The 24563-nt window shown below is 42.4% G+C and overlaps 2 protein-coding genes across 4 annotated transcripts; one reads left to right on the top strand and one right to left on the bottom strand.

Moving 5' to 3' along the window:
- Positions 1–59: 59 nt before the first annotated feature.
- foxj2 (forkhead box J2) lies at positions 60–6576 on the top strand. The gene is made up of 10 exons (XM_080471739.1): positions 60–314; positions 578–939; positions 1417–1491; positions 1584–1673; positions 2694–2846; positions 2936–3404; positions 3482–3634; positions 3749–3850; positions 4274–4615; positions 5134–6576. Exons 2-10 carry the CDS (start codon positions 604–606, stop codon positions 5244–5246), a joined length of 1833 nt encoding a protein of 610 aa, XP_080327865.1. The 5' UTR covers positions 60–314; positions 578–603; the 3' UTR covers positions 5247–6576.
- A 1-nt stretch (position 6577) lies between these two features.
- Positions 6578–19800, bottom strand: epn1a (epsin 1a). Of its 3 annotated transcripts, XM_080471735.1 has the most exons (12): positions 16296–16436; positions 15669–15770; positions 15225–15383; positions 14466–14594; positions 14038–14158; positions 13795–13952; positions 13562–13633; positions 12079–12162; positions 10719–11013; positions 9947–10111; positions 9492–9719; positions 6578–8309 (listed from the first exon to the last, which is right to left on the bottom strand). In XM_080471735.1, exons 2-12 carry the CDS (start codon positions 15735–15737, stop codon positions 7843–7845), a joined length of 1947 nt encoding a protein of 648 aa, XP_080327861.1. In that variant the 5' UTR covers positions 15738–15770; positions 16296–16436; the 3' UTR covers positions 6578–7842. The 3 variants fall into 3 exon arrangements, with proteins under 3 accessions (XP_080327861.1, XP_080327863.1, XP_080327862.1); XM_080471737.1 differs by lacking the exons at positions 9947–10111; positions 13562–13633 and adding an exon at positions 19481–19800 and having other exon boundaries at positions 16296–16457; XM_080471736.1 differs by lacking the exon at positions 13562–13633 and having other exon boundaries at positions 16296–16457.
- Positions 19801–24563: the final 4763 nt, after the last annotated feature.

Below are 24563 nucleotides of genomic sequence, written 5' to 3'. Positions count from 1 at the left end.
ACTCTTGAGTGATGTCACAGGGGGGAGGAGTGGGTGACGTAAGTCTGGAGAAGACAGAAAGGGAAGGGAAGGAGAGCGAGAGAGGGAGGGAGGGAGAGAAAAAGGAAGCTCTTCGATAAGTTTTTATGTGTTTACAAAGTTACAGACTTCCACAAAGTGACGATCTGATTCCAGTCTGTGTGGGAGTCGGCATGCTGAGGGGAGAGATCTGAAGGGAACGGCGTACACCAGTTTGCGAGCAGCTGTGCACAGCTGATGACAACATAAAATATTTACACTTTTCAAGGCCTTGGGCCTCGAGTGACCATAGAAAGGTAAGCAAGTTTCTGTTTCCTCATAAGATATTGGCAGACCCGGAAACACTATGACGTAAGCATGTTCATGTCATGTCTTTGCTTGTGAGTGGATGGATTCCAGAGCAGCACAAAGTATCTTGTGTCTGAACTTACTGGTTTGTATTTGACGTTGGCTGGAAGTACAGGGGAAAGGATCTCCCTCTCCGTGCCTCCACACTGTCTGTGGAAAACAGAGAGTAAAATGACTTGTTCATCCAGTGTTTCCTTACGTGATCCTTCAGATCCTGGACAGGGAAAAAGAAAAACAATGTCCTCGGAATTGGACTCCAGTCTCACCAGCATCGACTGGCTGCCCCAGCTGGGATTCAGCAGCCTGCGCTCGGGCAAAGAGAGAGGAGGAGGAGGAGGAGGAGGAGGGGAGAGGGACAAGAAGAGAGACAGAGGGAGAGAGAGAGCAGACTTCCTACCCTCGGTGCCGGACCCCTCTCAGTCTAACTGCAAAGGGAAGCCCCCTCACAGCTATGCCACCCTCATCGCCATGGCAATAGCAGCCGCACCAGAGAGGAAGCTGAGTTTGAATGACATCTACACCTGGATCAGTGACACCTTCCCATACTACAGCCGAGCAGGCCGCGGGTGGAAAGTAAGCTTAAGGCACAGACACGCCATATTTAAACATAAGACAGTAGTAAATACATGTTATCCAAGTGGTCGGTGCGACTGTAATCGGGGTACAGTATACCATAAATGCTGAGAGAGGGATGTTCTTATCAACACAAAGTCAATATAAATGAGTAATGAATGTGAAGCAGAGGTAATACAATTCAAAAATAAGTTACATGCCAAACAAGTAGTGTAACTGGTGCTGTGAGTTCAGGTTGACTGAAAAATACAGATGATTAGTTACTGTCAGCGTTGATAGTTTTCATTGTGAAAATACAAGAACTCTGGCATTCAAATAAATTTTAAGATTTGCTGGAAAGGCAAACTGGTATTCTCCACATTTTTATGAGAGCTGACAGATCCACCCAACTTACATTACTTAACAAATATCCTCTCTGGTAAACTGTCTGCACGTGTGGCTCCAAAAGGTTTATTGACTTGTTTGCCTTTATCACAGAACTCTATTCGCCACAATCTGTCGCTGAATAAATGTTTCAGGAAAGTTCCTCGACCTCAGAGTGACCCTGGCAAGGTGAGCAACGTTCTACTTCATGAAGCCGTCAGTCTGTCAGTTGGTACTCCTCTAAAAGTGAGTAATGGCTGACATTTCTGATGCATTTCTAGGGCTCTTATTGGACAATGGATGGACCTTCTGAGGTGAATCAAGCCAGGGCGCCTAAACGACCCTATCCCGAGGACGACAGGGACGGAGAGGTATGCCCATTACTCATATAAGTATTTTATAGCAAGATTTTGCTTTTGTTAATATCAGAAATGCAACAGTGTGAGGAAGTAACAGTTTTGATACGGATACTGTCCAAAGCAGAAATAGTCTAACCTAAAGCTTCTCAAAGGGATGAGTCTTCATTTACTTATTGGATTTGTGGCGTAGATGGAGCAGTGGGAAGTAATTAATTACTGTGATGCCACTACATCTGGCGGTAACGCGCTATTAACTGATGAATATTATGAGATTAATACTGCAGTTACATTCATTTAATATTTTTGTAGTTTTCTCACCCTGATTACTGTTTATATTGTTGCCATTCACACAGAGCTCACATGCCGTGCCTTAGAGCTCACACTGACAAAGAAAACTAAAGATTGAAGTATTTTTCTTTAGCTCCTGTTTCATTAGCATTATAACATTGGAAAAAAACCCACATTATTTTAACGGGACACTATTTAAGTTTATTTTGCTATTTATCTGTCCAGTAGGTCTAAAAATAGTTTTATTTATTTATTTATTTTCCTTTGGCTTTAGGCACTACTTCTATGTTTTGTCGATATTATTTTCAGTAAAATTAAGCAAGCCTATCTTAATTAAGGCCTTTAGTTATAGAGAGATATTATTGTCTTAAATAAGTAAATTTTCTATCCATCAAGAGAAGCAAGACTTTAAACATAAAGGTCGACTGTCATTTAGGTCTCTTGAGTTTCAAAATAGGATTCCCTCTTCATTCAACCGACCTACACAGAGTTAACAGCTCAGTTGATGTGTCACAACACTAATAAGACAATTAAAAGTAACACCAACTTTTCCTAGTAACTTCATATTTTTGGTTAAAGTAACTTCACTACTTTTTACAGAAGTAGAACTATAAAAATCATAAATCTTCATAAAATTCAAAATTTGAGCATATCAAAGCCTGGGAACGTGGAGAGCTTGGACTCGTTTAGTTTCACTTGGTTTTATTTTGAAGGCAACTGAAACTCAGAAACTGTGTTGTGCAGTTGCAGGTTCCTCAGCCACCAAAGAGAGAGCCTTCCCCTCATCAACCACAACGAGCGTCAAACACAGACCACCTGCTTCTCAGCTCAGATCCAGTTGGATCCATCCAGCAGCAGTCACCTCGTTCTGCCTCCCTCTGTCCCCCCCCGCCCAAGGTAGAGTCACTCCCTCCTCTTCGTCACAGCCTGGTTGTTTTTCATAACCAAAACAGCCTTTGTCTAAAGTCTTGTCCTTATTTTTGCAGCAACCGTCCCCATACATGCCGAGCCCCGTCTCCTGCCTCCCTCATCCGTCCGTCTCCCCCGCAGCTCTGCTCCCACCTGCTGCCCCCATGTCCTCCCTCACCTCCTTCCCACATCCTCACCCACCCGTTTCCTCCTACTCCAACCTCCCTCCTTCTGTAGCCAGCATGTCTTCAGCCTCTCCAGCCGCTGTTTCTTTCTCTGACGCCACGCTGTCCTCAGGTCCCGCACACGTTTCCACTTTCTCCTGCGCTCTCAACTCGACGTCTGTGCCCGCTTGCACCGTGACGGGACCCGGTCACCCCTCTGCACAGGCCGTCCCGCCCTCTGTGGCCGGCACTCCCGCGGTCATGGCAAACTCCTCCACTGATCCCGCGCAGCGCTTCACCTTCGACGAGCTCAACTTGCCAGACTTGTACGCATCATTCAAGTCACTCTGCAAGACGATGCGGGAGCGGGGAGGCTCTCAGTGTGAGTGTAAAGTGTGTTTTAACAACATGACATCAATTAATGGCTTGCTCGAATGACTCATTTTCTTCTCTCTCCAGCGGATGTTGTTCCAATAGCTGGTTCATGTAATGACACTACTCCACTGCACACTCCCATTCTCCTTCCAATGTCCCCTCATCCTGTACCTGGACCACCTGGACCACCTGCACCTGCCTTACACCCTCCTGACCCGGAGCGCATTTCACACTACAGTAAGGCTGGCTTTGGCCTGTCGGCGCAGTCATGATGGAATTGCATAAACATTTGCATAACCTGGGAAAGTTCACCGCTTTTCTAAAGTTGCCTTCCTCCCGTCTGCCTTGCAGCCGTGCCACCAGACTGGTTCAGTCACCAGGATTCCCTGAAGGAGAGCTTCCGCATTGCCAGCAGTCTAGACTGGGCAAACATTGACCTCTCTGGTCACCCAGGTCTGTGCTGTTCACCACAGTCTCACTTCTCATCAGAGAACACAAACTCTTTTTGTTGCTGCAGCCTCTAATCTGGAAAGATCTGATACTTGGGTTTTGATTTTGGTGACATGAAACTGACCATAGCGGGATAACGTGCAATAATGCAATTTTTCAGTATATCAGCAAATGCAAAGTTTTGATTGTAATAATTAAGTGAGTCCCATCAAATACAAAGACATCAAAAAAAATTCAAGATTTTCTTATTTCGAATTCAAACAGTAAAATGTCCATAAATATTTCATGTATTACAACTAAACTGGAACAATCAAAGCCCTTTTTTTGTAAATTCTTAATTTATAAGATATCATAACATTTTATAAAGTAATACAAGCAATGGGAGATATGTTGGATATCACAAGCTTCTTGGTTTTCTCTTCCCAGACCTGCTGGAGAGCATGCGGCAGGCGGAGCTGTCCGACTGGGCGCTGGACCCGGCGCTTTTCACTTCCCTCTGTGACTCTCTCAACCGCTTCTTCGCTCAGAAAGGCATGATCACCTCGGGATGTAACTCCCCCGTGGCCCTCGGCGCACCCCACCCTCTTCAAGCAACCCCCTTCTCCGCCAACTCGCCCCTCACCCTCGCCAGCCTCACTCACCCTTCACCCATCGCCTACTCTCCGCTAGTTTCCCCCTCCAACGGAGCCCAGCCGCCCCGCAGGGCCGTGCACATGCAGGGGCCCAGTTTCCCGAGACCACAGCTAACGCAGCCGGCAAGCACAACCGGTGAGGCCCCAACTTCTCCCTCTCACAACATGTTCGCTGTTTCATCAAGCAGGAAGGGAATCTTTGTTCTTTACAACGTCTGCTTCTTCGGTGCAGTTAGTAAGCTATTAAACTGAACCCAAAACCTTATGGGTCGCATTTTGTTGAGCTTTTTTTCACTGTCTCACAATGCAAATGAACAATAATGGTCAGAGGTAAAATACCAAATGCAGTGCTGTAAAAACAAAATGTCACAGAGTAAGAAAGATTATTAGTTAATGTGTAACACTTAAGAGTGAATGAATGGACGATTAATCAGTGTTTAATGTGAACACCCTTTGTTCAGTTCTTCTCAGTAAATTAGGTTTTTGTTTGCGCTGAGCTGAGTGATGGACTCGTTTGGGCAGTACTGTTCAAAGTTTTCTCAGAAACAGACCGTTGACAGAAAGGAGAAGTGATTCAAAGTGAAGTCATTATTTTGATGTGGTCTCACTTCCTTCCAGCATTAACTCTGTTCATGTTCCTCCTCTGCGTTTCAGCCGGGATCCAGCCTCAGTCGCTGACGCCGCGGCAGCGTCCTCCTCTCAAGAGTCTCCACAGCAACAGCGAGGAGATCCAGGACGACTTTGACTGGGACTCTCTGCTGGCGTGACCGCCAGCAGTGTGTGTGTGTGTGTGTACGTGTGTGTGAAGAAACATATCAGAGGAATGTCAGTGGTCATTCTTGCCTAACTCTTAGTCGCAGCTGCCTCACTGTTGTACATTTGAAAGCTTTGTTGAGAGCAAGTCTGGGATCAAGGTCGTCGCATATGACTGAATGTTGTATTTCAAAGTTGAAATTTGTTTTGTCTTTCCATTCGTTACTCGAATTCATATGCTGTAAGTAGTGTTTAGGATGGAACAAATGTTGTGCCACAAGAACATGAAATTTGCATAGCATCATTTAAAATAGAAATATTTAGCTTGATATTCAATTTTACATTTTAATGGAAAGTGACACTCGGCGGCGGGGCAATCCCACTAGATTCTAAATTAAAAATGTATTTTTAATAACTTCCAGGAGAAAACAATAACACTGCCAACACTGTCTTCATTTCTGTTTTGGGTTTTTTAATTGACACCTCAGTTTCAATTCATGTGTCAAGTTCTTGTAGCGAAGCCTACAGCTGGTAGAAGAGTCACCTTCTAAAGAATACCATAGGTGCAACCTAGAACTACACCGTATAAACTGATGTTATTAAAATTAGGCTGACTATATTTTGACAATTTAATGTTTGAAAACTTTACTCAATTTATGTCTTAAGGGACATTCCCTTGAACACAGAAAACTGGACATTTTCGTGAATTTAAAATCCCAGACAGGACGTGAAAACTAAAGCACAACATGGCCTGTTATTGACGTATAGGAAACATTCTAAAAAAGCTGGACCTATAAGAGTCAGACATGACTTGCACGTGATTGTTCTTCCTTGATGACCAAGATATTAAATGCAGGAAACCTGAAATTGAATTGAAGAAAACTTCAGAGAATTACGTTCCGTTTCAATGAAGTCAACATTTCATCCTAAAATCTGATGTCAGATTCGGTTCCTGATGGCGCAGGGTTCGTTCCATAGTTAAGCTTCTCGTACGGTGTGCAGGTAGAAGGCAGGCTGGTGTTTGTTGGACATAAAATTTTATAAACAAATAAAAACTTCAACTTCTTCTTGTGATTATTGCATGTTAAGAGCTGGAAAGAAGGACATGGAAAAAAAAAAAAAAAAAAGAAAGCCAAACACATCCTGTGTTTTTATTTTATTTCATAAATTTCTTTTGATTTTTTTTTTTTTCCCATTTTACTTTTCAAATGTGAATGTTCACAGTCAACACCACACAAAATTCAACCTTACCCAATAAAAGAGATTTTTTTTTTCCTTGTTGATATAAAATAACAAATTCATCAAACTAAATTAAAAGAACAGCATGGAGCATGTTGTCAAGTCCCTGTTGTTTTGTTCTCCTTCCATTCACTGAAATAATTGTCTTTTCTTTTTTCCTTTTTAAAGAAGCCTCAGTAGCTCTGCCCCTCCAGTGGAAAGAGGGGGCTGTGAACCACAAGGACAGAGTGGTTATGTTTCAACCTGAACGGGATCCAATATGAAATGTGGTATTTAGAAGAAAACCTGATTAACAAAAAAAAAAAAAAAAAAAAGGTGAAACATTGGCTGAAAAACATGTGACCCCTTGTAATACCATTAAATCAATGCAAGTGCAGATTTTCAAAAAACAAAAAGGTTTCATTCCTTCCTTTTCTGAGTCACTGAAATGAATTTGGACAAAGAGGGAAATGGGGACAGATACTGATACATATACACAGAAATCGGGCTCTATTGCATTCTTGCACGCTCACAAATGTGCATTTCCCAGTCACACATGGCAGCAAACAAACACATTCAACACGGTTCCATCGGATCACAGATGTCGGAGCTTTCTTTAGTTTTCTACAATAGTCAGGAAGAAAAAAACCCGAAAAAAACCCCAACATTTGATTAAAATGGCATCTCCACACATGATTTTTCTTGTTTATTTGTTCCCAAAAGTTGGAAAAAAATAAATTACATTTACATTAAATTAAGAGTGAAATAGATGGGAGTAATTTGATCACATTGTGTCTGAAATGTTAATGCGGGGTTCTCAGTCCCGTGTCTCAGTCTGGAGTTTGTTAGAAATGATCCTTCATTTCAGTGCTTCAGTGTGTGTCTTCATTCACAAGGGGAGAAAAGAGGAAGAGGCTGGTACAACAGTTTGTCTGCTCAGTTTGTTAGTGGCTATGTCGCCTCTCCCTCCGTCTCCTTTGCTGTGCAGCGGTGTTAGAATAGAGGGACACTCCTGCGAGAGTCTTCTGCTTGAACAGACTTTCCTTCATTTCAACACAGGACTGGGAGAAAATAACCACGACGTGACGGACGATACGGAACTGGATTAAAACAAAAATAAATAGATCTCTATTTCCCACCCCAAAGTAACCCATAAGTGAAATGAAAAGGAACTGAATGTGAAAAAAAAAATAATAATTAATCTGAAATGAAATAATGCTTTTTAAAAGGAAAACAAACAAAATATTTAGATAATTTTTTTTTTTTAACTTTAAATATAGAGATGTAGACATTTCTCTGTGGACACAAACTGTGTTGAGGGGAGATGGATGACGGGGGCAGCAGGTACGACAGAGAGGGCTGTAGAGGGAGCAAGGTAGTGGCGAGGCTTCCTCAAAGAAGAAACGGATTGGTGCTCGCTCCCGTTGTTCCGCCTCCTCCCACTGATCCTCCTGCCCCCATCACTCCCCCCGTTCCAGCAGGCCCACCCAAAATCAGCTGAGGACTCGGTGTGCCTCCGGGACCCAGCAGGGCCGAGCCGGGCGGCCCCATCGGAGAGAGCCCGGCGTAGGGCATGCCCATGGGGCTGGCCTGCATCATGCCCAGGCCCATCCCCGGGCCGGCCATCCCCACACTCATCGGCCCCATGCCCATGCCTGGTTGGACCATGCCCAGCATGGGATTGGGAGGCACTGGACTGGTGCGGAGGCCGCTCAGGCCAAGTGATGATGGCTGAGGCGAGATGGAGGTCATGGCGGGGGCCACTCCAAACGGGTTAGAGGAAGCAGGCGTGGGAGAAACTCCTCTACTGGAGATGGTACTGCCCGGAGTCACCGCCATGCCGGGAACAGGAGATGAGCCTGGGACAGAACAAAAAACCAAAACCTAAATCAGGTTTTGTTCAGGGACGGCAGCCCAAAACTGGCACGGAGAACGACACTGAAACCACACGACCAGCAAGCTTTAAAGTGAATCTACAAGAAAAAATATTTAAAACATACTTCCCATAAAATGAACAACTTCTGCACAGGGAATAAACCAATACACGAAAACAAGACCATCATCACTCATTTCCAAAGCGCAGCTGCATAAATCGATCACACCAAAGTCAATTTGTTTATAAAGAAACCGGAATTTGTAGCCATCAAACCGTGTTTTGGTAACGGATGTCATCCCAGAAACCCATGCGGCAGGTTTCCGAAGATATCAAAGATGACGTTGTTGGCAGCTCCAGCGAAAATATCAACTTTCTTAAAGAAAGAGTCTTCAAACCATGAGAATAGTCGTAAATGTTGTGAGACTCATTGAAACCGACTCCGAAATGTTTTATTTTTCCCATTTGGATTCCGGTAGAGTAACTTTATTGCCATTTTTTATTTGGATGCACTGTGACCCAGAAGTGAACAGTAGACGGCACTGAGCCCATAACTAAGGAGGAAAAGCTATTGAATTATTAGAATGAAAACCAACACGCTCAACGCCGCAGAAATCATGAAGCCAAAGAAGCAACATGCAGTAGAAAACACTGGCAGATGAGAGTTTAGAGGGCAGATTTCCCATGCTGGTCATGATTGGTTTGGGAAACATTTGAGTGTATTAATATTGTCATTTGTTGCCGACTTGGAAAAAAAATACAGTAATTAGTTACTTGTGCTCGAATTTTTTATTTATTTTTGTATTTTTTTAAAGTCGCAACTGCCTTCTGAGGCGTTTTCACTGTGCAGCTCCTAAATGTTCAAAGTTCACCACAGAGCAGATTCTTACAGACTTAAAAGTAAAGCATCCGTCATGGTTGTATTAACGTCGTCAGAAGAGATTTCAGATAAAAGATATTGCAGAAAGTGCAGCTCTGCTTTGCCTCAAAGGTTATTGTTGTACTTTCAACACGCGGCTTCTAATTCGAGGTTTTCAGATAAACTTGATCCTGCCTGTTTTTAAATCATTGACAGGAAAAGAGCCGAGGAGCACAAACTCTTAATGTTGACTTAAGACTCTTGCAATGTGACAGGTACAAGTCATCGACTCCTATGTGTAAACCTCACCTGTATTTTGAAGGAAGGGGTTGTGCGCTGAGGAAGAAGAGATGGAGGGGGGCGGTGGCTGTTTAGGTTTGGGTTTAGATGACACCAGGGAATCGAGGTCGACCAGGGCTGCGTTCGGGCCGAGGAAGGACTCAGGAGTTTTACGAACGGGGAGTGAAGAACCGAGAGAGGACAGGTCAAAGGGCACCGGGGAGCCTGTTGTTGAAGAGCCTCGTCGGTCGGGATCTCCTGAAAAGGGCGAGCGGCGGACAAAGAGCGATGAACAGTAGCAACGATCAAAGAGAAGAGAAAAGGTTTGATCAGGAAAACAAAATAGAACTCAGTGGCAAGAACTCGAGGAGGATGAAATGTGAGACAAGACAACTGTTGGGTGCATGCAGCTGAGAGTCTATATAATGTAAAGTACCTGAACCTTCAGCGTTCATGAGTCCGTGTAACTTTACGTGTCAATGTACCTGTGCCGTTTGTGTGTTTGGCGGTGCCACTCCAGAGGTCGGAGGTGATTGGGTCAGAGGCAGGGCCAGGCCCGTCTCTTGCCCAGGGGTCTACTGGCCCCCCCGAGGAGGAAGTGCTGGGTGGCACTGAGGGGCCCCAGGGGTCAGCACTGGGGGGGGTCACAGCTACAGGGGAGGGGAGGAGACGCAGGGGAGGGGAGGATTAACACAACACCTTACAGGTACAACCCACAAGAAGGGGGAGCAGGAAGCTGGGCTGGGTTCCAACAGCGGCGTTTCTCTCCTCAACCTCTCCACTGTGCCCGTGAGGACGCGCTCTGATTTTATGTCCACCACGTTAGCCGATTTCATTTTAGGAGCTCAGTGGAGGTAAAGGAGAGATAAGAAGCAACTTTGTAAATTATAAAAAAGGCAGAAAAGGGCGAGAGAAGAGACAGCTCTGGTTGAGACACAGCCACAGTCAGTCCTGAGTAGAAACAAGAGGATAAAAATCTCTGGTTTAGACACAGAGGGAGGATGGATTCAGCATGCTTGCTTTCCTCATTACAAACTGAAAGCGTGTAAAGTGAGACGATCAGATATGACAGCATGAAGAACATGGCAGTAAACGTGAGAGGACCTTCATGAGGGCAGGAGAAGGAAACGTGGAGTGAAGAGGAGCAACAGCGTTCAACTCGTTCATCCACTTTTCCAAACATTCAGCGATGACAACAGTCCCACCCACCTGATTGGCTACACAGTCGGTACGTGGCCGGCGCTGCCAGTTGCTTACCTGAGCTTGCCCACGGGTCGACGTTGTTCACTCTGTTGGACGTCTCTCCCCAGGGGTCGGGAGGAGGAGCTATAGTGGGTGGGGCTCCCCCGCCCCACGGGTCGGAGCTGGTAGGGGATGTGGGTGATTGTACTCCCCATGGATCTGAGGGGGCTGCACCCCAGGGGCCCGACGCAGCTGGGGCAGTCATTGTGGGCGGTGGTGAGGGACCAGCAGAGCCCACAGTGGCAACGGCAGCAGCAGCAGCAGCAGAGCCCCCCCAGGGGTCCACAGCACTCAGCTCCATCAGGGCACCCTGTACAAGAAAATATATTAATCACTACTGCTTAAGTGAGACGTACTATTTCTTACAAGGATAATGTCAACCACAGTGATGATCATCACAGGACAAGACGTTTTCAGAAAATATGAGAAGAACAAAGGCTGAATCAACAAAAAGAGAAAAAACTTTGTTCTATCACTTAGAATCTTCCTGAACACATTGGAGTACTCGAATAAAGCCGATATTAAACCCTGTAGGACTGCAATACTGTGTCAGAGTGGGGGGACAGCAGATTGACCTTTTCAGACAGGGACCAGACAAAGGTGGACTGATGAAATGACGGCGAATGAAGTTGCTTCTGAATCACTTCAATAGATTTTATTCATGGGCGATAAGTACTGTGCACTTCACATACACGTCTTGTACTTCAATGTTTTATCTCCTTCTATAAAATGTCAAATACAAACTCTGATCAAAATCCATAAAAATAGGTTTGAACTTTCAGACTAACAAAATCTGTAGTACTTTTTGTGACTTTATCCGAGTCTCTGGTCTAATTTTGATTGAGTCTACAACAAATTAAAACATTACTGACTACAATGGAGACTTTTCACAAACTTCTCAAACAGTGCTCCAGCATCTACTCTGAGCCTGCTCAGGTTGGATCGGTCCGTTAGTGGTTAGTCTCGCTTCCTCCCAGCAGGAACAATCTGATTCTGTACCCTTTCAGTGTGACGCATTTCTGTTCTCCCCACAACGAACTGATAATCTGTCCAGGATGTATATTATTGTAGAAGTTGGAAGCTGAGCCGATGTTAATCTGCAGTGATGCATTTTAGCTTAACATGGTCTTTCTACTTGTGTGATAAGATTTATACTTCAAAAATTATAAAGCTGATATTTAATTAAGAATATTACTCCACGAAGCCTTTTAAGACTATACACAAAAAGGTTGGTGCTTATTTGCTCAATACTGAAAAAGCCAATAAATATGTAATCCGTGCAGCCAAATCCAAACCAATAAAGCAGAAAACATCAAACAGAAAGCCAACAAAGCCAAGAGGGAGCGTGAGATATCCGTCTCTGCCAGGAACACACCTCTTCAGGTTTGGATTTTTCCCGCTTGCTTTCTTCGATGGCCATCTGCAGCCTCAGGTCATCGCCCCTACGCAGCCGCTCCTCCTGCAAATCACACAGCAACCTGAGAACACACCTTGAGAAAGCCTGACACTGGCTCAGTTTACAGATCAGGCTGGAAACCTTAAGCTTTGATCATTGTCTACAACCAACGGGCAGTCAACATCGGTTGACTGATCACTAAATCACAAGACACTGATGTTAATTACATGAAAGAAATTAGAGTTTAGAAAATTTATCTTGAACTTGAATGATTCCTACGGTAAACATGTAGACAGTGACCTTGGGAGATACAGGGAGTCAAAGCCACACTGAAGAGGTTCAAACACCAAAAGCAGCTCTGATTGGCTGAGTTGATGGCGACTTTTGAATATTTGAAATGAGAGCTACAAGAAGGACTTGACAATCTAATAATAAAATACCGACTAGAACATGAGGAAACGTACTGTCTTTGATGTTACAGAAGCCATTTTCACGATGACCGAGCAACTTTAACCCACTTGGCGGTTGCAGGGTTAGTGTGAAGCTGTTCACTCTGCATGGGGAGCAGGATCAGATGGTCTACACAGTATCCTCTGAGGTTTGAGTTGGACTCTGATCGGTAACTGTGTCAACAGTTGAGGTGCTAAATATTAACCACGCTAAATGTCGTTATCGAAATGCCGCATATAAAGCGTGTGCAAACGTTGTCAATAGAAACACAATCATGACCAAGGACAGTGTAGATTGTTGACAACATGACAAAAACAGTGCTGAACTTGGGAGAGCTGCAGAGACAAGTTACCTGATCTGTTGGGAAGAGGAGGAACGTTGGCACGTTACATAAGCAACGATAAGGGTCAATATATTTTGTAAAGACTTGGCATAAGTAAACAAACTTAACTGAAGTGATACAAAAGATGCTGGGCTGTACCTACTTCAGTTAAGCGGGCAAACAACTTCCAAAGAGAACAAAAAGGAATCACAACAAAGGAAAGGCGTATTAAGAGAAGAGAATTTCAAATCAGGAGTCGAGGTGAAGGCATGCTGTGAACGGGCACCAGGGCGGACATGATCATCAATACTTCAGATCAATGATAAAAATAATCAATTATATTTGCTAATACCCTAGATATAATTACATTACTGATGATTCATGATTTAGATGCTCATATTAAATACATTTTGAGAAAGATTTGAAAAGCAAACCACCCCCCGCCTTATTTTTTTAAGTTTAAGCCATCTCAAAAAATGTGTCATTTTACAGAAAAACTAAATTATCACAACAGAATCACTGCATTTAGTCCAAATTTGTATCTTTGGGCAAATGACGTGGCAAATCTCGAGTATGACTTTTTTTTCTTGATTCAATATTTGATGCACGTTTGAAGAATTTCAATTGACAGAAAGACAGATATTTGCTGACTGGACCGCCAGTCAGCTGGACACACTCTCTGCCCCTGACCTTTTGGTGGATCTCTTTGCTGAGTGTGAGTGCATAGCGGAAGTCTGCATCCTCCAGAGGGTCCGTGCTATTCTGGGGGAGGTCAGGGGTTAAATGGTGAGAGAAAGCTAGGTGTTTCACGTCAAGGTCATCTACAACACTCCTTTGTGTAAACAGGTGTCGCATCAGTTTAAAACAAAAAAAAAACCTTCATGAAAGCAGCGGCAAACTTTTTCCCTCTATTGTTATGTTACCTGTTCTGCCTCCTCTTTGCTCATGGCCAAGGCCAGCTGGAGCTGCAGATCTTCCTCTCCAGAACTCTGTGGCCACGCCTGCTCAGGGTCGGCCCCTCCAGAGTGGGAGCCCAGTGATAGGCTGCCCCCGAGGCTGGGTGCTGATGGTGCTGAGGAGGCTGCACAGACAAGAACAGACTGTACCACTACAGCTCCAACCACTTGTTGAATTCGTTAAAACACTGATCATCGTCCGCGTCTTACCACTGGAGGTCTGTGCCATCTTCTCTTTGGTTTTGAGGGCGTGGATCCTCTCCTCTCTTAATCTCTCTTCATCTTTCAAGAGTGTCACCAGCTGTTTGGCTTTCTCTCGCACATTCACACCCTGTAAAATAAAGTGTCACACATGCACTGACTGCATCAATCTGAGTGTTTTATACTATATAAACAAGACAGTTTCAAATAAATGCAGACACTTTTAATCAGTATATACGTACTTTCTTAAATTAGTAGGCAAGTTTGAAACCACTTTATAAGGTTGCACAAAAGGCTTAACACTTTGTTAGATGTCCTTGAATGTACCATGAAGCGGCATGTTTGACAAGTGCGCCTGCATTCCACAAAGGGGGACCTTACTCCGTAAACACTTCAACTTTCGTTTCATCTCGGAGGGCATGAGAGTGTTTGTGTACCTGGTCTTTGCCATCTCTGTCTATGTACTGGAAATCTTTGAGGGTCTGGACTGCGTATATGTTCTCTCGGCACTGTTGGGCAACACGTTCAGAACCCGTCTTAATCAGGTACTCCATAAGAGTCATAGCCTGGTAGAAATAATAAAAAAAAAATAAAAATGTAAATAAAAAATCACAACAAGCGACTCACTGAAGAAAAGTTGTACAAGTTAAAGCAATAGAAACTGAGGTGTTAAACCAGCAAACATGTTTTGGTAAAACATCACATCCATTCAAGCCATCCAACATAAAGCACAAGTTAAACTGGAGTGAAAATCAATAGTAACTTGTAATAGGTGAACTCAAATGGAAAGATTATGAAAAAAACCCAACAGAAAAACAAAGCAAACCATGAAACCCAAACATTTTATGACAACACTAATATTTGGTGTGAGGAAAGCATCACTCCCTCACTGACTCACTGACCACTCGTGTAGCAAGTGAGTCAGACAAAATACACTCCTTACTCAGCAGTGAATTAAGCACAGAACGAGGTGCATGTCACGGATGTTCTTAGATTTCGTAGCTGGACTGTCGAAATATTTGGAAGATCAAGTTAAAGTTATTCCATCTAACTTGAACAACATGCTATACTGTGTGTAAAGGAATTATTTTGACACGGGCTACATTTAAATTATGTGAAAATGGAATGGAAAAGAACATAATTTACTATCAGGCAAATGAAAATGAACTGTGAGTTCTCCTGCAGCACACACAAACCTTGTACACATGTCTCCAGTTCTTGCCATGGTCATTGAGGCGTTTCCAAACCATACTCATGATTTCCGAGAAGGCCACAACATTGTAGGTCAGATCAGCAATTTCTGACATAAGCGAGCTGCTGGGGCCCCATGGGTCATTGGACGTCGCCTCTCTAACCTGGACAGCAACACAACCAGGGTTCAACTTTCAATCTTCGCAACCAGCAGATGCAAAACAGTGACTGACCGGGTGTGATTCGATTATCTTATAATGAATGTAACAAGAGGCCCGAGCGAGGAAGTGCCTCAATGCGATATTAAATTAACAGAAGCTGCATAATGTCATTTGTAAGGCTCAGATCAATTGGACACACTTCAGTTGAGAACATATGGCGAATGTGTACAGAAGAAAAAAAAGAGGCAGAAATGATGAGAAAAAAAAACAAAGTGAGAGACACACAACCTTGATTTCAGCCTCTGAATAGTTGTGGACGATATTCTTTACTTGTCGCCGTAGCGATGAGGTCGACATGGCAACGGTCTGGCCGCTGAGTTCTGTTGCAATCTGAAGAGCAGATGAAGGATTGTCAACTACAGGTAATGGGATGCAGCTTCATAACCAACAAATAGAAATCTAAAAGACTTTGTAACATGGTAACAAGACCATGAGAAGATTAAAAATCAAAAGACGAGAGTAACATGGAGTTATTCAGTGTGATGGCAGCATTGACGCCATCCATTTGAGGAAGTGTGATTGGCAACATCTGCAACGACGGTGGCAAGCCAAGTCTGCATGTTTTAGTCTACGTTGACCTGCGTTCATGCAATTTGATCAAAACCTGTGAGGTCTCATTCGAGCACAAAACAAGTATCTTCAAGCAAACACAGAACATGACTCGCTCAAGACACATTTGATGTATATGTATTTTGTATTATTTTTTTTTTGACAATCTCATTATGATAATCAAACATGCATTGTGTGTGTCTATATATAAAAAGAGAATGAGACCATAAGAAGAAGAATTACGAGATGGCATTTGTGCCAGAAAAGTTGTAACTCCTGGTCGTGTCATGTCAGTGTCTTGCACACCTGTTACACAAGAGTGATGCAGAATAGGGGGCCTCTCTTCCTGGGGCTGTTTCCTCTCTCTATCTTGTCCACCACTCATTCATGGAGTGTTACGTCTCAGCTTGTCTCTTTCTTCCCGTGGCAACATTGGGTCCAAAAGCTGCAGACGCAGGGAGATGAGAACTATGGAGCGAGACCAATATTTTGGTTAAAATCAAATGCACATCAATTTGGAGTGGAACGCCACAGCCCAACAGCCGGGCTGCAACTTCTGCTCGGACACATTTCAAAGTAGCCATTATAAAATTAAGACAAAGCAGATATTCAGAGGAAAATAAAATCACATGATCTGCAGCTGATCCACACATGGTTGAAAATGATGCTACGTTTTAGTGAAGTGCTTCATCTCCCTGCTCAGTCTGTGGCTTAGGAATTGAAAATGCTTTTTTATAATTACATTTTGGAAGCTATAGATTATATAAACTCAATCTCCATCTCTGAAACAAGTCCAAATAGAAAGAAAACTTTTACTCGAGCAGATTGTGAAAAAATTGCATTATTACTGGCAAAATTTTTTAGACCGTTAGAGAGACTAATTATTTCATTGTTTTTAAATTGTGCCATACTTGTAATGAACAATCATTTGTGAGATGAGCAGCAGAGCTCAGTGTGTAGGTTGCCCCATGAAACAATTGCCAAATCTTCTCTGTCAATGCCTACAAGCTTTTCTTTGTTGTCGATTCCTGGCTTCAGTTTGTTGAAGGAATAAATTGTTAAAACTGCAAATACGTCTTGTTTCTTTAGACTTCAACCACCAAACAAGTGTCAACAGCAAACAAAAGCTATTTGGTATTAGCAGAGAAGATATGACAGTTTTTTTTGTTTTTTTTTAATACACTCTGCTCTATTGCTCATCCCACAAATGCCGCAATATTTACAAGAGGACTAATTATTCTTTCCAATGGAGCAAGATATATTGTCAGGAATCCTTTTTATAGTAAAAATATGATTGCGAGGACAAGCGTCTTACGTTTTGCATGTGGTTTACTTCAAGTACATGATTTACCTCGTCAAACTTGTAGCTGATTATCAAATCGAGTCAACAATCATTGACGTTTTAAAATGTTTGACAACTTCACACTATTTGACAGTAGTAAAACAAAACAAAAAAGCACATCAGCAAAACATTTTTTGTCACAGTATTGTGTCGTCACTGTAAGGCCACGCTGAATCTGACATAAACGTCAGACTCATCCTGTCTGCTGGAGAGAATCGTTCCATGGCATACCACTTGATCCCTTCGTATCTACAGAGCATTGTTTGTATTTGATCGCTTACACAGCAGACTGAAACATTGTTGCTGACCAGATGCATCCTTTCACAGCCACAATCTGCATTTTCTCACCAAACAGATGTGACCTGAGCTCATGTCATAAATAGGACACTTTGAGGTGTCACCTAGGTCAAAACGCTGCTGACTGTAGGCGTGTCAATGATCCTCGGTGAAGTACCCGAGTGTTTTATTTAAATCACATTACTTTCTCTTTGTGAGATTAAACATGGACATAATCTTCACAAGATACACACCAGTGCAGAAAAGGCTGCTGTGGGATAAGTTGACTAAAATGAAAACTGATATAAGCCTACAATAAAGTGCTAAGCATCGATTCAATTACTCCCTCTTACAAATGAGGGGGAAAAAAAAGCACAATTTCTTTGCAACTTAGGATGAATCAATGTGTTCCACCCACAGAATAAACATTGTCCAACAGTCCAAGAAGCTGAGCTGCTCTCGACTCCCTCGGGCTGCAGCCGATCGCACTCAGACATAACCAAGACAGAAATGTACACACACTGACCTCCATAACTACAAAAAGGTAAACATGATATTGGGTATCTTTGTTTATTACCAATATCTTTCTCGCTGTTTTCTAGAACTTTGCAATGATTTGTGTTATCTGTAAGTTGTTTCTACTCGACCATGAACAACATTAAATATTTTCCGCTTTGGGATAATCAAATATGTACAATCCTATACTATGACTGCCAGACATTATGATGGATTTTAAGATACATTTATTGTACATGCAGATAGTTTTTCCCTTCCACAGTTTTTAATTAATCATCACTGTTCATTTCTCACACTTCACATTAATACCAAGGTGTATTTTCATCAAAACTCTCTCTAAAGTTGACAGAAGGGGAAATCAATGGTATGCTTTAAGCCATAGCAATAAGAACTTGAATGAAAACTGTTCTGAGGTTTAAAATCTTCAGGGGGGGGGGGGGGGGGGGGGTCTTTATACTTTGCATCTGATGATTAAGTTTTCAGGTCATACAAACCCTTTCAATGTGCTGTATAAGTGAGCATCAGGCTACCATTGCAAAAGTCACTTCAGGGGCTCTGTATCAAAGTTCAGACACTCCACCTAATCTGTGATCAAGGGCAGGGCAGAAGTGTGTAAAAGTGAGTCAACTATTGCCAATATCAAATATTCCCGACAGATTATGACTGGCCGAGAACCAATAGCACTTTATTAAGTCTGAAATGCCACAGGAGTGAAGGCAATCGGTTTGGAAATTACATGTGGAAGTTCGAAAGTTACTCATGAATGACACGTCGGAGTGGGCTATCAGGGAATCACAGTCCCCGCTACACCCAGCTGCTCTTACACAAACCCTGCATGGGGAGGGGGAGGCATTTAACTTGTTCCTCCTATCACCCACTGCACAGCCCGACAAAGAAGTAACCCCCCTTCCACCCAGAGATTACATTAACCACCGAGAGCCGAACGCTGCGTGCACTGTCACACCTCACGAAACGATAGCAACCGAGCTGTCAGTTAACGGTGCACCAGCCAACTTCACACCGAGCGGCGGTGGGCTGCGACGGGGAGAAGGGGCGTCTGAAAAATGTTGCAAAACGAGCATTTCAAAACACAGTTAATCGACTAATCAACTATCTGACGGCAGCTGTCATTCGGTGATGTTAGCTTTAGCCACCTAGCGAGGGAAGCTAATCGAAAACTGTTGGCGAGCACTTTCCCACCAGGCTCTGGTTAAAAAAAAAAAAAAAAAAAAGTCTGTTAAAAGTACACACGGGAGCTCAGGAGGGCGTAGCACCTGCGAACAAACTGTAGCCAGACAGCCCGGGGAGTCTCCGGCATCAACAGTGAATGGTTAAAAAAAAGGAAAGTTGCGGTTACCTGCCAGCTGATAAAAGAAATCACTTGCTGCTGCTGCTGCTGCTGCTGCTGCTGCTAGGACAGATTAGCACTGTGGCAGTTAGCGAGCTAGCTGCTGCTGCTGCTGCTGCTACTTGGTAACTGCTGCGATGACGGACGCGCCGCTCGGGCTGCAGCGGGGACACGTCCAGCGCCAGGGCAGCGGGGGAAAGACTCGCTCAAACGGCCAAACGTGGGGGGGAATATCCACGGCCGAGCGCGGAAAATATCTAAATGAAGTGTGTACTGACCCTGTTGTAGCTCCAGTGTACGAGGAGATGGCCGAATTTCCGCTTCCGTCCTCGCCTACAGGACAGACCGCACCCCCCCGTAGCTTTGTTTCTGCCGCCGCGATACGACCACCCGTAATAAATAATGTGGTTTCTTTTTTAAATCGATAAAAGCAAACAACAACGTTAATGACTGTTTGTCACTGCTGGGAGTCTATTCATGGACGCACACGGATATGTGTTTTTAATTGGTTGCTTGGTGCCTCATTATTATTTATATACCACAAGAAGGAAGAAATCACATCACATCACATCACATCAAATCAAATCACATTTTATTTTATTTTATTTTATTTTATTTTATTTTATTTTATTTTATTTTATTTTATTTTATTTTATTTTATTTTATTTTATTCAAATGATATTAGAAGTGCTCATATAGAAACAGAATCATTATAGTCAGTCCCATATAAAGCAGATACAAATCTGTGCCAAAATGGACAAAACATTACGAGCTACTTTGGCTAATACATGGTCATATTGAATATTTATAACATTTCATCGAGTGATACTCTTCCCCATCATCCATTCAGCCAACTGTAGCTTAAATAAATAAATAAATAAATAAATAAATAAATAAATGAACAAACTGATTGTCGCTGACTTCCGGTATGATGAGTGATCAACTTTTGGAAGTTCTGCAGGTTCCCCACGGGTTGACTGGCAGAAAGGTAAGACATCTCCTGGAAAGTCCATCAAAAGACCAACACACAGTGAGTATGTGTTCCAACGATGAAATTCACCAGGGCTAATGTATATAAAAAAAATACAAAACTAAGATGTACCAGTTTCAGTATATACTATAGAGGTCCAAACTTATGGAATGAGCTGGAAAGTAACTTAAAACAATCAGCCACATTATCCATATTTAACAGGAAACTAACGAACCAACTACTGGAGAATTTTGCACGTGGTTTAATTGCTGCTTAGTACTCACAGGGTTAAACTGCTTTCCCTCTGAACATGATCAATTCAAGGTGGAAGATATTAATATTACATATATGTAAATTTAGTCATGTTTTGTTTTGTACTGTGTTTAGGACCACAGTTGTAGGAAAATGTTTGTTTATCTATTTATATACATGTAAATTTAGTTTGTTTTTGATATTGTAGATAAATCTTTGTCATTGTAGATGCATACACAAACTTTGCACAAATTAATCTGCACAGATCACGGCTCACTAATAATATCATCGGTATCCAGTTGTGGTTGAGCCATCCTTGGTTTAAATGCACAGATTAAGTTGCCCTGGGTGGTAGTGTGTTTGACGCATGATAAGCTCCAAGCTTTTTTTTGGGTGTCCATTTTTTCACAGTTTTCACATATTTCATGCACAAGTCAAACTCCCTGTTTGTATGTGTGAAATTGTGGGGAGAAAAATAATAATAAAGTTACAACCTTTCACATGTCAAGGACCATAGTTTAATGATCTATCTATGTCTTATACATCAGCTGCATACATTTTTAAAAAATATCTGAACTCGTATACTATTTATGAAGTATAACAAAGAGGTGGCAGGTTGCATATCTTAAGTCTTTTTTAATGTCTTTACTTTAAATTTGACGCCTCATCAAATAACACCCAATATTATGTAAAAGGTCACATCATATTAACACATATGGAACATAGATCACATTTGTTCTTTAAAAATATCAGTGTGAGAAATCACATTCATGTAATGTAATGAGTTTCCTATGAGGTCCCCTCAGAAACGCAGTTGCCCACACCGTCCACAGAGAGGCACCCTTTAACTACCTCCAGCAGCGAGTGAAAGCAGAACAGTCTGATGCAGAGTTGGAAGTCAGTGGAAACATAAATAATACACAGTAAGCCCCAGATCAGAACACGTCAAAAACACCTGGCACGCATGTGTGTTAGAAGTTCCCCTTTTATCCTGCGTCCCTCTATCCTTTCACCTTTTGCCTTTTCTCCGGAGAGAAAAGCATCTAAAGTATCTAACGTGGAACAGCAATACACAACTGATCTCATGAACACAAATGAAAAAAGTCCTGGTGATTGTAATGTGTATAAAGACTACTTTGACACTCAGGTTGTTCGATTGTTACGTCACATGAACACAAAGAAATACACGTAGAACAAAGTTCACTTTACCATTTGTTTTGTAAAGTGTCTCACATATCAAAAAATAGTAATAAACATACTATTAGCATGGACAAAGCTTTACAAGGCTAAGAAATCAATACTATTAAATACATTATATTTTCATTTACTACTGATTGTGTTAAATTAAAGTTTGCTGCTCTTGGTAGTTCGTTGACCTCTTTGTTGATACTACATTGTTTTCCCCTCAATGATGGAGGCTGTTTTAATGATTTTTCTTTCTCCTCAAGTGACTCTTGCTCTAAAAATAAAGTTATAGTTGTTTAACTTATTTTAAAAACTCAATAACAAACAGCTCCTTATATTTAACTGTAATTTTCCGGAATCTGCGCCAACTGGATTGCCACTTAATAAATTGACACAGTTACTGTATAATATTCAAACTAAAGCCACCTCCTTTTGTTCTATTACAGTGTGTCTCATTGTATGAGCTCATTGTGTCAACAGAGAACGAGGGAATGTAGGTAAAATGAAGTCATGTAACAATTGAGGTGTGATTTGTTGTTAGCTTTAATTTCATTATTGAAACATCCATCCATAATAGTAATAATGCATGGGTTTTATACAGTGCTTTTCAGGACACTTAAAGACGCTTTACATTGTATTATTCATTCACTCTATACTCGGTGGTAAACTACGTATGTAGCCACAGCTGCTCTGGGCAGACTGACGGAAGCGAGGCTGCCAGACTGCGCCATCCACCCCTCCCACCACCACCAGCCACTCGCTCTCACACTACATTTACCCAGGCAGTTTGGGGTTCAGTGTCTCGCCCAAGGACACTTGAGCATGTAGGCAGGCGGGGATGGGAATCGAACCTACAACCTTACGATTGGGAGACGACTTATTTTTATTGCAGAATTTGGAAACATGAATAATTGATTGATTAACATTTGTTTTTTATATATAGTTAACATAAATGCAATACAAGCAAAAGCCACCATGAAAAGTTATATAGTGAAAACACAGTGAAGCTATAGTTATGCTTGTTTACATGCAAAGGATGCATCATGAAGCATGACATGTCAAGGAAGCTGGTTATTCTCATATAATGACTAGTAAACACACAATTTCACGTTTTTCCAATGGTTTTATATGTATGTGTACAGTATAAGTCTCAATATAAATTATTTGAATGTATGCAATATCTTAGTAGGCATAATGGGTACAGTTAAGTAATATCATACACTATTTTTATTGGTACTTGGTATTTACTATTTTTAACTGGTTTAAATGCCCCAGTAAACTCTTCTACGACACTGGTGTATATTGAAAAAGATGTTTACTGATAAGTATTACAAATAAAAATAAATGGGATTTCTGGGAAGTATTACTCTTTTTCCTCAGCTGATGTGGTGTCCGTTGTTTCTTGGCTTGTATATATTTATATTTCAAAAGCAAGTGATGGAAAGAGTACCAGCTCTGCTTTAAGTGGAAATAATTTCCTTTTTACGTAGTTAAAAGCACACAAAAATATAGTAGTGTAACCAAACACATACGTTACATAACTTGCCACACTCAGTGAAAGCAAAGCTGTCGGGAGTGTGTTGTGGTGTGTATGTGATAGGATCTGCGCATCATCGCCTGTGTGTACATAGTGTTACACATTTGGAACATGTGTGCTCCTAACACCATACTTGTGAATGAAAGTGACCCACTCTAGGCATCGGCTTACAACAAAGTTGCGAGAGTCATGCTTTTGTGTTTGGGTGGCGAAGCCGGTTGTCACAGCAGGGCCCAGAGAATCCCACAGAGCGAGCACAATCATCAAGCACATATTGGCGATGGCTGTCCGCGGCCCAGCCGTGGTGTCAGTAACCCAAGTGGAGACAAACCCGTTGTGATAGCAGCCAGTGTTTATGTTACATAATGCCTCGCCATCAGGCTGTTGGCAATAATAGTTCTGTAGTATGAAGTACCAACGGGAAATATATCTGAGAGGGCAGAAAGAGGAGGAGGGTGTCGAAGCCATAGGAGCTGGGGAAGACGCCAGCCCTGCAGCTGATGCTAAGTAGAAGCCAGAGTTGTCATGTGGATAAAGTTCACAATTAAGCTGTTTTGTATGTGAAGGTTTCAGCTGTTGGTTTTTTGTCAGTCTGCGATGATAATATGAACTTTCTAAAAGGTGACACACATGAAGTTCATGACATGGAATTGGGGGGGGGGGGGGGGTGATCAAAGAAAAAAATCACATATGAAAACATTAAAGATGCAGATATGTAGGCCATTAGGATGTCATTCATAAAGTTGATATTGTAAAGACCAAACTGTATTACTATGTCTCCTGCTGAGAAATACATAAATAAAGGGCACCAGAGGAAGAAAGGGCAGTGATATGAAACAAAAAAAGGGTCGAGCACTTTACACTGTAATCCAAGTAAGTCGGGGATCATGAAAACAGCTTGTTGGTCTATTCCGATCATTCCTGCATACCTGTTGATTAAAAGAGGAATCCTACACTGAGCGGGAATTCACCGACTCAGACTCACCCATGGGGGTGAGAGAAAGAGACATGGAAAGAAAAAGGAGGGGGCTTTTATTTGGGCAACAAAGTGAGTGACAGCTGAGGAAAGGGGAGGCAGGAGAGTGACAGGTTAATGTGGGCAGGCTGACTGACAGACTGGAAACGGAGCAATATTAACACTGCTGTGT

Source organism: Lipophrys pholis (genome assembly GCF_963383615.2).
Source record: "Lipophrys pholis genome assembly, chromosome: 9".
Taxonomy (NCBI): Eukaryota; Metazoa; Chordata; class Actinopteri; order Blenniiformes; family Blenniidae; genus Lipophrys; species Lipophrys pholis.
This window is presented reverse-complemented; position numbering and strand designations above follow the sequence as displayed.